The sequence below is a fragment of the Porites lutea genome, chromosome 7 (assembly GCF_958299795.1).
Source record: "Porites lutea chromosome 7, jaPorLute2.1, whole genome shotgun sequence".
Classification (NCBI taxonomy): Eukaryota; Metazoa; Cnidaria; class Anthozoa; order Scleractinia; family Poritidae; genus Porites; species Porites lutea.
This window is the reverse complement of record NC_133207.1, coordinates 34,366,770-34,378,602: the sequence shown is the minus strand read 5'-3', so window position 1 is coordinate 34,378,602 and position 11,833 is coordinate 34,366,770. Positions and strand designations below refer to the sequence as shown.

At 38.2% G+C, this 11,833-nt stretch overlaps 1 protein-coding gene across 1 annotated transcript; it reads right to left on the bottom strand.

Annotated features, from left to right (window-relative positions):
• Positions 1 to 5,166: 5,166 nt before the first annotated feature.
• LOC140943319 (transmembrane protease serine 5-like) lies at positions 5,167 to 8,024 on the bottom strand. Its single transcript, XM_073392400.1, has 3 exons — positions 7,858 to 8,024; positions 7,161 to 7,337; positions 5,167 to 5,875 (listed from the first exon to the last, which is right to left on the bottom strand). The coding sequence occupies exons 1-3, from the start codon at positions 8,021 to 8,023 to the stop codon at positions 5,439 to 5,441; spliced, it is 780 nt and encodes a 259-aa protein (XP_073248501.1). The 5' UTR covers position 8,024; the 3' UTR covers positions 5,167 to 5,438.
• Positions 8,025 to 11,833: the final 3,809 nt, after the last annotated feature.

Sequence of the window (11,833 nt, the reverse complement as noted above, 5' to 3'; positions counted from 1 at the left end):
TACTTCTTAAGGAATTCATAACTAGGACGATGCACGATTACATACCTGTTGCAACTCTCTATTAAAGACGTTTATCTGCATGTTTCTTTAATACACGCATTCTATTAAAGGTGACATGCGCAAAGAGCTGATTACATACCTGTGAAACAATGACATGCAGTTAAGACCCAGTTTTCAGAGATGAGTGATCCACCGCACACTTGCGACCGATCAAAGAACAATGCTACCTCCCATGGCCAAGCGCCATCCCCGCTGTCATGCTACCACGCCTGTCAAATACCAAAGCCCGAGAGCTGTAGAAAAACAAAACAAGTTATTTTCACTAAATTCTATCTTGGATTGGACTTTGAGAAAACGTATTACTCAGCTATTTTGTTGATTTTTCTTTTTATTTCTTTGATGTTGACTTTTTCCTTATTAGAATTCTTTGCTTCAAAGAAAAGTACTGTTTCTAGCGTGAATGATGTGTACAGTTAACTACGTTTAAATGGAACAAAATCTAACTTTTTTGGTATTAAACTGTTTTCACAAAAAATCTTGTCTTTCTGAAACAGTCGAGCAACCGGCCGTGAACACGTCGAGAGACACTCAACAATTAACCGAGATACATACATACATACTTTATTGGCTCGTCCCCACGGGGCTTTTCAGAGTCAATTTTACATTACAAAATTATAAACCAAGTACATGACAATAAGAATATAACAATGATAAAAGAAGACAAAGGTCAATAAAATTAATTAAATTAATTAAATAAAGCAGTCATTAAGAAGCTTTTGCCTGAGTAAACACTTGAATTCCGTCACGGATGGGCTAAGTTTGAGCGCAAGCTGCAACTCATTCCAGAGAGAGGTTGCTCTATATTGAAAGGTCCTTTGGCCGCTGGCAGTGCGGAAGAGTGGTATGTTCAAAAGTTGAGAATTTCTCGTATTCCTTGTCGAGACGGCGGATCTTCCAACGAGCTTTGATGTCAAATACTCCGGAGCACAACTCGTCATGCACTTAAAAACCAGAACAGCAAAACGAAAATAAAGTTGTTGCCTGATTGGTAGCCAGCGCAAGTCTTTTAGCAAAGGAGTTATGTGATCGAATTTTTTAGCGCCGCTCAAAATACGACAAGCGAAATTCTGTACTGCTTGGAGCTTGTCCAGATTAGTTTGAGTAGTATTGCTCCAAACAGAAGAGCAATAGAATAATTTACTAAAAACTAAGGCATTTATAATAATAATTAGCGCGTGTTTATTAAAAATATGCTTAACGCGGTTAATTTGACCCAAACGTGACATGCATGAGGATACAGTAGAAACAATATGCTCATTATATGTTAAGTTAGAGTCCAGTGTGACACCAAGGTCTCTTGCAGCCTTAACGGGCTCGAGTTCCTTCCCCAATAGAAATAGCCTAAAGTCGCTAACCTTAGCAGTCATTTGCCGGCTGCCGAATATCACTAGTTTTGTTTTATCTGGGTTGAGTAAAAGCTGATTATCAAAGCACCAATTCCTAATGCTTAACAAGTCCTTGTTCATTTTTTCTATCGTTTCGTGCTGATCGCGGAGTTGAAATGACATGAGAAGTTTGGTATCGTCGACGTAACACTGCGACGATCAGCCACAGCCACAGATCGAGACAATTAATAAATGATCAGTTTTTTACCTTGAAAAACGTTTCCTCCAAACGTCTTTCTTGTCTTTCTAAGCTTCCTTAAGGCAGTCTTCGTTGGAAAAAAAATGGTCAATACTTACTGAGCGTCTACGAATCTGAACCTAATTTTCATACGGTTGATACGGTTGATATCAAAACACCGTGTTTGAGTCAGCAGGTGAACTATCGAACTAATAAACACGTTGCCTTAATGGTCTACAACAGAACGCTTTCTTTTTAAAAGCATATTTAACCAAATGTGTTTCAAGAATCTGCCGTGATCTTCTCTGAGTCTCGTGGAATAAGAGGGATCTGGAATTTAAAGAAAATCACCTATTTAATCTTCGAGTTCAGTTTCTCGGATTTTGAGTGTTTAACAGTTTCACTTCCAAACTGTGACCAAAATGTCAAAATTCAACAAAATTTGCAAATTTCATTTTGCAAAATGCGAACAAAAAATAGTATCATATGGAACTACGGACAAGGACCTTTCATTTGAATGGCAACCTTATAGGATTTCGCTTACAGACTCAAAACTGAGGTAAATCCACCATTTGATATTTCATCATTGGGGCATTATATTGGTCTATATTGGGGAAGAGGTTTTAAAAAGTTTCTCCTCTAAAGTATCATTTACTCATACGCATACAGGATACTTACGGAAACCTTAAGGCAATTTAATTTAATTTGATAGAAAAACACACGCCCGGAATAAATAACTGAAAGTTTTTTTTTTCGAAATGTTTTTTACGTTTTAAAACATATTGAGCACTTTCCGTGACGTAAGTTTCCAAGCAAGCGCTGAGTCAGGCTGAAGGAAGTGGACGTTCAATCTCCGACTCTTTCTCTTTGTGATGTTAAGAAACTCGTTCCATCGAGGGTGAGGGGCTAGGGAAGTGGAGGAACATAATTATCTTTTCCCTGCGAATCGAAGGGACATTTGAGGATAAGGGGTAGAGAAACACTAATCACAATTCTCTCGCGAGGAGTGGGATGAAGTGGAAACGACAAATCAATAACATTTTTGTTTCTAAATTACTCCCAGATAAATAGTTATTGGTTTTATAGCCTTTGCTCTGATGTTGGTAAGAGCAACAAAATTTCCGTTTCGTCGGTAAGCTTGTTTTGGTTGGTAGTGAATGGAATAATACAGGACGCACGTATTTAGTAGACTGGTCAGTCTTAATTACTTGAATAAGTGTCAATGCCCTTTTCTTTTTCTCGTTTCGTTCGCTCTCAGTGGGGCAATGGGCCCCTTTCTAAATTATTGCAGCAGTGGCTGATGGGGAAAAAAACTTGAAATTTTAAAAGGTCATGATAAGTATAATATCATCCGCAACAACTCTAACAACCTCTTGTATTTGCCCTTACAGACGGCCTTTTCAGACAGTAGGTGTGGAGAAAGGCTTAGGGGCTTTGTCGTCATTCAAAATAATGACCAATCGAGTGAACGTGACACAAAAGTCTTACTTAGGCAAACAATAATTTTACAAATTTCTTTCATGTGTCAACAAGTTTATTGTAAGGCCGCGATATCGATATTGATTCCCTTTAAGCACTTATATTCCAGGTTTTTTCCTTTTTTTTACCTGTGAAAAAAAAAAAGAAATTGAAGAGTTAAGTTATTTAGGGTTAGGTTACTCATGCCAGGTAAAAGGAGAGTACTACTTGATGAATGCGTGTTTTAGGCTTCTGAGTCTGATTGTTTTTATTACTTAGGATCATGGTCATTAACATGTCTACTGTTTGTGATCCAGAACCGTAAAGCTCATACTGAATTGATTAAACCAGCAAGTGACTGGGTGACCAAAAACCCCGCACACGACTTGGGAAAAAAATAAAAACAGTAGTCATTGGATCATGGTGTTGAAAACCGTGAAACTTCGTTATCTCCTCATGGCCTTACTGATCCAACAGGGAATAACAACCTTTGTAAATCGAACTAAGCTTGCTACGAGTTCCCTAGGTAAGTTAGATCGTGAATCTGAAGTGTTTACAGAATTAATCGTGCTTCTGTGCACGAATTAGCTAAGGAGTCAAAGATTTGCCGTTCTCTGCCTAGTAGCGCAATTAATCATGCAGTTATGCTTATCAAGTAACAAAGTTAAAGTGTACGGCAGTAGGTAACTGCTGGAAATGGTTTGGTAATTCCTAACTACAACTGAATTCAATACAACGAAGGTACAAAAAAAGGCAAGGACGACGTCGCTAACATCACTGACAAAGTGGAAAAACGATTTGGAAAAGTTTGAGAGCTCCAGAGCGCCTCTATCTTTTCAACAATTCCTGTTCATCCTTTTTTTTATTTCAACTTCGAAAGACACAAAAAAGACTCCATTGCATGCAAAATATATTCAAATAAAATGCATGTAACCATTCAAGATCTTTTACTGGTAAGGATTTAAGGCTTAAATAGGGGACCATTTTCACTGACACCATAATGCACCTTGTTTACCCCCAAAAGTTTTACATAACCATTGGCTTTGATTTCTCTTGGGACTACTCTTATACATGTACCCAGGAAAAACTGGAAACAAAGGTTATATAAAATTTCGGGGGGTAAACAGGGTGCATTATTATCTCCGTGAAAATGATGAATAGATGGATAACGATAATAAACAAGAAGCGTTTCGCAACATGTCATGTTGCCATAGTTACACCAATTTTAATACGCCAATCGCACCGTATCCTTCGGACGTAGAGGCATTTCCGATCGTATTTCTCGGAGAAACCACGACAAGGTTTTCACCGCGGTCAAATGAGAGAAATTTGAAAACGCTGGGGGAAGTACTTTAAAGCTGAGGTTGTTACTTAAAGTTTTTAAAGTTTTACATATTTCCAACACGCTGTTAATTTATTTGAAGAGAGGGAACCGCGCCCGAGTTAAGACAGAGGTGGTAGAATTTATCGCCTTGGCGTTCCCGTTTTCAAGTGAAATTAAAATTTGGTCATTTCACGTCGTAGTTGTGCAGGGACAGCAAAGAAATGTACAAAAAGGCGTGATGCACGTGCAGAGTTGTTGTTGTGCTCATTAAACCTGTTGCTTTTTTGACGTCCTCGTTGCCGTCGCCGTCGTAGTTTTGTAAGGTTCCTAATATATTAGGGATTTTTTTTTCTTGCCCCAAGTAGTAATCCCAGAAGTCTCTGAAAAACTGAAGCCCGAGCCTGAGCCAAGCCCGAGCCTGCACGGGCAAGTTAGTGACTCTTTTGGTCATGATGTAACTTTTTCCATATTCATAGGCACTGTTTACACCTCAATACAGTCTGTCAAAATTATGACGTCAGCATCAAGTGTGAATGCAGTTGAAAGACACACAACACCTGGAGCAATGACATCGACACCTTTGGTAGAAACACTGATAACTACAAGGGACAGAAGCCTTGAAACTTTCACCATGCGTTTTGTATCAAACGAAAACATGTCGGAAAATTCATCAAGTAGAGACAAATTCAAGAACTTCATAACCAGGACAATGTCAAAATTGGCGTCGCATACGATCTTAGACATGACGCACGCCACGGCAGAACACAGGCCTACCAACGTCAACAACAACTCAAATTTTACAACGCACGAAAAGCAGGAAACACGGAAAGACAAGGATTGGCAGGTGTCAGTTATCATAGTCAGTGTTCTAATTGTTGGAATGATTGTTCTTGTGGTCATTTTGTATATAAGAGGTTATCACAGAGATAGGTTAGCTACAAACAGGAAACTTAAAGTAACATTCGCCGCTTCCGTACCTCTCATTAGAGTCTCGGATGTATAACTTAAAAAAGAGTGTTCACCTAATCGTATGTCAGTCATTTCCCACAATGTTTGTAATCCACGCATGTAAAACTCGTACGTCGGCATAAACACCGTACTTATTCGGCAACGCGCATCTTTTCCCCCACGATACCACACCCACGAGGTACCAGCGTCCGCTATGTTCACAAGCAAGCGGTCCACCACTATCCTTTTGGCATGCGTCAACCCTTCCATCTTTAAAGCCTGCGCATAAGGCCGTTAGGGGAACTGTTCCGTTGTATGATTTTTTTTCATTGCATTCATCTCTCGATACTAAAGGGATTGGAGCTTCTTGTAAAAGCTTAGATCGCGGCTTGTTCCATCCAATTGTTCCCCAGCCCGTTATGTAGCAAATCTTCCCATACGGGAATTCTATTCTATCGGTTGCTAAGCAAATTGGAAGCACGTGACTATCATATCTGGCTGGGTTTGAAAGTCGAAGAAGAGCTGAAAGAGTGACACAATACACATATTGTTACTTTCTTTATCCTAAACGAAGATGTAATATTGATACTTACCGTGTGGTAAGAAATTTTTTGTGATTTTTGCAATTTTTCCAGCGATGCGTAAAAATAAGTTCCCGCAAATAAAAATTACCACAAACATTTTTCCCGCAATACAGTACAAAGAAATCGTGTCTGTTCAATCAGAACTTGTCTCTTTCATTCAGAAACGAAACGGTATACAACGAAATACTGGTTTATTGTTTGAACATATGTATTCTATTGCACGTACTCAATAAAAAGGAAAATATTCTCAATGCTGGGCACTGGGTACTTCCTGAAAATCGCAAAAATTAATTTCAAGCAAGAAAGACCAATCTGTCCTATTCGCAAAAATTAGTTGCCGCAAAACACAAAAAAACGCCAATCCGCAAATAAACTCCCGCAAAACTTTCGTGCCACACGTTAAGCTAAGCTGTATACATGAATAGGGGCACCCAACGACTGTTTTCTGTGACTATCTTTTCGGAAAAGCAAATATTGCCCGGAATTTTCTAAAGCTTATCTTATAACTTCCCTACGATTTTCTGAAGTTTAATTTCACTCACATTTTACTCCCTATGTTGGGATAATTTTCGTACAAAAAGGAAACCTGAAATTTTCGGATTCAAAGATGTGATGGAGAGAGAATTAATAAAAATCTCCCTCTCATAAAACGTCAAGTGACATCTAAAATTTTCGAGAAAATAATACGGAAGCCCTTGTAATTTCGAAAAGACTCAAGTTCCCCTTATAGGATATACCGAAGAGAAACAAATTTTAAAGCGCCGCTAAGAATGCATTTCTAAAGATTGAAAAGTACTCTTGATGGCCTAAAAAGAGTTTTCTGTATATTTAGGAGGAAACCGTCGTTGGGTGCCTTTGACATGAAATCTCGTTTGTTTCGAATGAAACCAGAGGAATTTCCGTGCATTTACACTGTATAAGAAAGTTTCTTGCAAAGTGATTTCTCTAAATCCAACTGCACATACTATACGATGATTTAGAATTTTAAAATGTCACTATATGATAATTTCGGAAGGCTAGAAGTTGTTATTTAAACAAGTGCTCTTTTTTTAAAAGAGGAAAAACCCAGTTATGACCGTTATCCATATATAGCATGTGTTTTCTGTTAAACTAGTTAGTCTGTAAACATGACGTATTCGAAAGAGAACGAGTCTTTTAAAGTTACATACCACTATCATTTACATGTCGTAAGTTATTCATATGCCTGTGAACATGTTACTAACCTACGTCATAATCTGGCGGCTGAACAAGAACTCCATCTTCAGTTTTCCCATAATACCTCGGGTGCATGATGATCTTGTTGACTCCTCTTACTTGTTCAAATATTCTCTTCTCATGTGCGGTTTGATGTGAACCAAGTTTAACCTTCCAGCGAGATGGATCCTTTGACGAGCGGTAATCTGAGGAGCACAAACATGATCACTCGTCGCTAGAACAGTAATAGTGAACTTACCCAAAAGGACGGCGCGGGAAAGAAGACGGCAAAACCTGTGTGACAGGCGTTGATAATTATTATGTAATATAATATCTCCGCCAAACTACACATTCCTTTAAACAGATCTCTAGTTTTTGTGAAAGACCAAAACACAGTAAGGTTGAGTAAAAGATCACAACAAAACACACTACTAATAGCCCTGTCATGTTTGTCACACACAAACGTTTTGCCGTCCTCTTCTCTCTGCTGTCCTGTTGCGTAAGCTCACTAATAATCAACCCCAACTGAGCTGAGAATTTGCTTTAACCTGATAAAATGTCGGCGTGCGATTACAATCACGTCTCACCTGCACCGCTACCCTCTACTGCTTAGAACCATGCACGATAACATACCTGTTGCAGCTCTCTAGAAAAGACGTTTATGTGTATGTTTCTTTAATACACTCATTTAGTAAAGGTGACATGCGTAAAGAGCTGATTACATACCTGTAAAACAATGGCATGCAGTTAGGACCCAGTCTTCAGAGATGAGTGATCCACCGCACACTTGCGACCCATCTAAGAACAATGTTACGTGCCATGGCCATGCGCCATCACCGCTGACATGGCCTCCAACTATCCGCTTTCTAAGCGCATGAGGTCTAATAAGCATCTTGCTCCTCATGTGCTTTTGTCTTATTGGAGAAGAGTGTCTTCTTCCGCATTGCTTAAGCTTAATATCTTCAATGAAAAGATAAATAGTACGTCAGTTTGTTCATCACTTTTGTAGCTTTTAAGATAACCAAGCGTATGAAAACAACTTGAGCGGAAGCTAAGAAAGAAAGAAGCGCCGCCGTGAAAGGAATTTCATCCACCTGCTAGAAGACTAGGAAAATTAGTTTTAAGAGAAGTCCGTGGAGAGAAGAAGGCAAAGGAATGTTATAAAGCAGAATCCGGCCAAACCTGTTTTTAAAAACATTAGCTGCTCTAATTCTTTTTTTCTGAGACGATTTAATTTGTTCTTTCACCCACAAAACATGCGGTCGCCAAGTCATGTTTTCCCTCTGTGGGTGATATTTTGTATTTTTTAAAAGTGGCTTTTTTTTTTACCTTGACCAACAAAGGGCTATTTACAGATGAAAATTGCTACAAGTGAGTGAGTACAGGACAAAACGAAATCCATTAATTAAAAATAATTCCTTCCTCTTTTACATTGTATGCTCTGTTATATGTCGGTGTATTTATTGTGTCAGTATAAGTGATGAATCTTGGTATTTTTTATATTGGTATAAGTTCGGTCTGAGTTAAGGTTTCTTGACAGGTGTCACGTAGCAATTGCAAATAAACATTTTTCTGATGTCGCACATTTCTAGTCTTGTAGTTTTGTCTTTGCTATTCATGACTGTCGGTCAGTGTTAACAGCCACGTATACTGAGTTAACCTACCTCTGAGATCATGCACAGCCCGATGTTCTGATAGCTTCTCTATAACAGCGACAGCATAACAAGCTTGAATTGTTGTTAAAAGGGTTAGCGAGGTGAGAATTTCTTTTCTCCAAACCTTCATTGCTAAGCCAGTATCATAGATCAGACCTACAGGATGTAGAGAATTAGAGTGATATATCGTTAATTCCCTCTCCTAAGATTACTGTCTAGTTATTCCTGAGACGTGGTCTTGACTACAGCGACGCAGAGGAAATGGTAAGACTGAAACCAACGGATGTGTATAAGCGATTATTTTGGCAAATCGGTTACCACCTTATATTATTTGGACTACATTAACAATCTTGCTTCCATGTTACTTCTCTTCGAGAAAAATTCATTTTGTACCAGCCCTTAGCAGTACGTTTTGTCGGTAACGAAATGAAACTCCTTAAAATTTTAGTGTTGTACTTTGAAATCACTATGAATTTCATTGAATCGTTAATACAATTCAATCCACATGATTATGAATGTTCTTTAGAAAACGATAATCAGTTGGTTTGGTGTACTGGTCAACTTCCGTTGCGTTTCTTTATTTTCCATTTCTATTTTTCTACGAAGGATGCAAAATAAAGAGGCGTCTGCTCGTCAGGCCATTTTTGTCGGTTCCGACTGAAAAATCCGGCAGCGAGCCCATGTACCGGGCAGCTGTTACGATCGCCGGAAATGAAAGATCAGCACAACACTAACTTCCTTTTTTTCAATTCAATTGAGTTTTTTTAACTTAAGATAATCGTCTTTACCAAGATTACCCAATTAGAATTTTGAAACCAAATGAAAATTACCGGGTTTTTTCTATTTTAGACTTGGCCGTTCAAATTGATAATTACTATTTGAATTTCTCAGGAAAATAAATTGTCCATGTACGTCAATAATAATAAAAGAAAACGTCGTTTTGCGAGTTTAATATCATTTTCGCTCGCAAATATTAAAAAAGATATTTAATATTTTTGCAGTGCGTAATTTTGCACCTTTAGAATTGCCGACATTTAGGTTAATTATTATTACGACCCGCTCTGAATCTATCGTCGATCAATTTCTCCTAGCCTGAAAACAAAAACAAAAAATTGTTTTTGAAAATTTAAACTCCAAAAGAATTGAAACTGGTCTCCCCACCGGGCGTCTTTTTATCATTGAACTTGAAAAGACACTCAGTGTGGAGTGATTCAATTATTCAGTTTAGTACGAGAGGGCCGTCCATCGAATTTCGATGTTCGAAAAGATGAATAGCTCATTCCACAAAAATTTTCAGTCAGCAGAGTCTATCTTTGCTTTTAGACCATTCTCTGGTGATGACTTTTTTGTTAAGATACTTTAATCATGCTGTTCAATTAACGAGATTACTTCGTGATAGCGGAAATGCATGGATACTGAGCGAGATAATGCGGCTATAGCACCTTAAAGAACCAAATTTTTAATGTTGAAATGGACGTATTTTGACCCTGAGATGTTTTGATACTTTGACAGTTGCACTAGTAACTAAATACGGTTCTGTTTTGTCACTAATTTTGAGCAATTACTTAATTTTCCAGAGTAGATCTGCGTAGCCAAAAAAGTGTAAAATCAAAGCAGAGAGTACTTCTTCATTCACCTTCATTTTAATTTCATGTTTGATTCACTTAATCCACTTAGTCCAGATGATTAAGAAAACTTGGAAATGTTTATTAAAAAGCGTTGTCTTAGTTTGTCAAGGTCCTCTCACTGACTTAGTTCTCAATAGTGCTAACATTGTAACGTTTGGGTGTTTGAAATTGCAATCATTTTCGGTGCAGAGTGGTAATGGATGGGAATTCTTGGTGATTAGCATATAACTTGTTAAAACACAGTACACAATTCAGCAAACAAAAGCAACCTTAGAATGTGAGGGGACAGTTCAAAGAAGAGGTTTTCTTAAAGTAGAAAAAAAAAATACTAGCACCAAAACTTTTGAACAGTCAGCATTGTTAGAGATAAGTACCTGCTTCTTGCGCTGAAGACATTCAAATGTTGCCGGTTTCAAGTCAGTGTGTCCTCGTACTGAAGCATATTTTAGCTGTATGCACCTGCTCACTGAACATCCCTTTATATAACCAACGGCTTCCCGCCGAGGCTTTTATTCAATGATGACCTGCCTCGTTCATCCATAGTATTAATATAATGCGATTATTAAGTGTCTTAATCCAGTTCTTTAGTGTGACACAATACACTAAGATAACTCACTAGACGGACCCACCAAACTGACCCGTGATGAACTTAATTTCTTTTTATTTTTAATCCCTCAGAAGCATCTTAATCCTGAAAAGTAATAGAGTGTCTGGTATGCATTACTGAACCATTACTATATCCACAATTGATTCTTAATAGTTGAAAGCCATATTTATTATACTCTTTACACCCAATGGTATAACAGAGTATCACACCTTTCACACTTGCAGTGGGTTTCGTTTTAGACTAATAAGCCAATACATTGGTAATTGTCCCGAAAGAGTCACAAAATGGAAAATTCGTTGCTAAGACGTTTTCTCAGCTTGGTTTTAAAATTGATTGCAGTTTTCCTTCAGTACACTTGTTAGTCAGTGCGTCTCCCTCCCTTTTGCTCTTAATCCCTATCCCCTACCCTTTCGACGCCTGCTACGCAGGCTATACACTTGTTTGGCCGATCCGTTTGACGTGTGATCTCTTTTTGATAAATTTACTTTTACCGAGAAGTTGTGAGTTGTGATAGAGTGTCAGGGAGCTGATATCTATAATCTAAACCAAGTTACGGAACCTGGCCATACAGTTTCGTATGTTTCTGTCTACATACATACATAAATGGATACACACATACATACATGCATACATGATTTATTTGGTAATGCAGGTCAGCAGTGCCACCTTACAAAGCTGACGTGGATCTCTTTCCCTTGACAGACCATAGCAGACCATAGTAAGCTCATAACAGTCTCATGAATTGCTTCCGTGCTGCTTAAAAAGGCAATTTTAGAGTACAAGAAAACCAGGCTGGTTAAATTCATCTGAGT

Coding starts and splice junctions, on each gene's coding strand:
- LOC140943319 (XM_073392400.1), bottom strand. CDS start 8,023: ATGCTTATTAGACCTCATGCGCTTAGAAAGCGGATAGTTGGAGGCCAT. Junction 7,338..7,857: donor TGCATGCCATTGTTTTACAG/GTATGTAATCAG, acceptor TGTGCTCCTCAG/ATTACCGCTCGTCAAAGGAT. Junction 5,876..7,160: donor GCCGCCAGATTATGACGTAG/GTTAGTAACATG, acceptor TCACTCTTTCAG/CTCTTCTTCGACTTTCAAAC.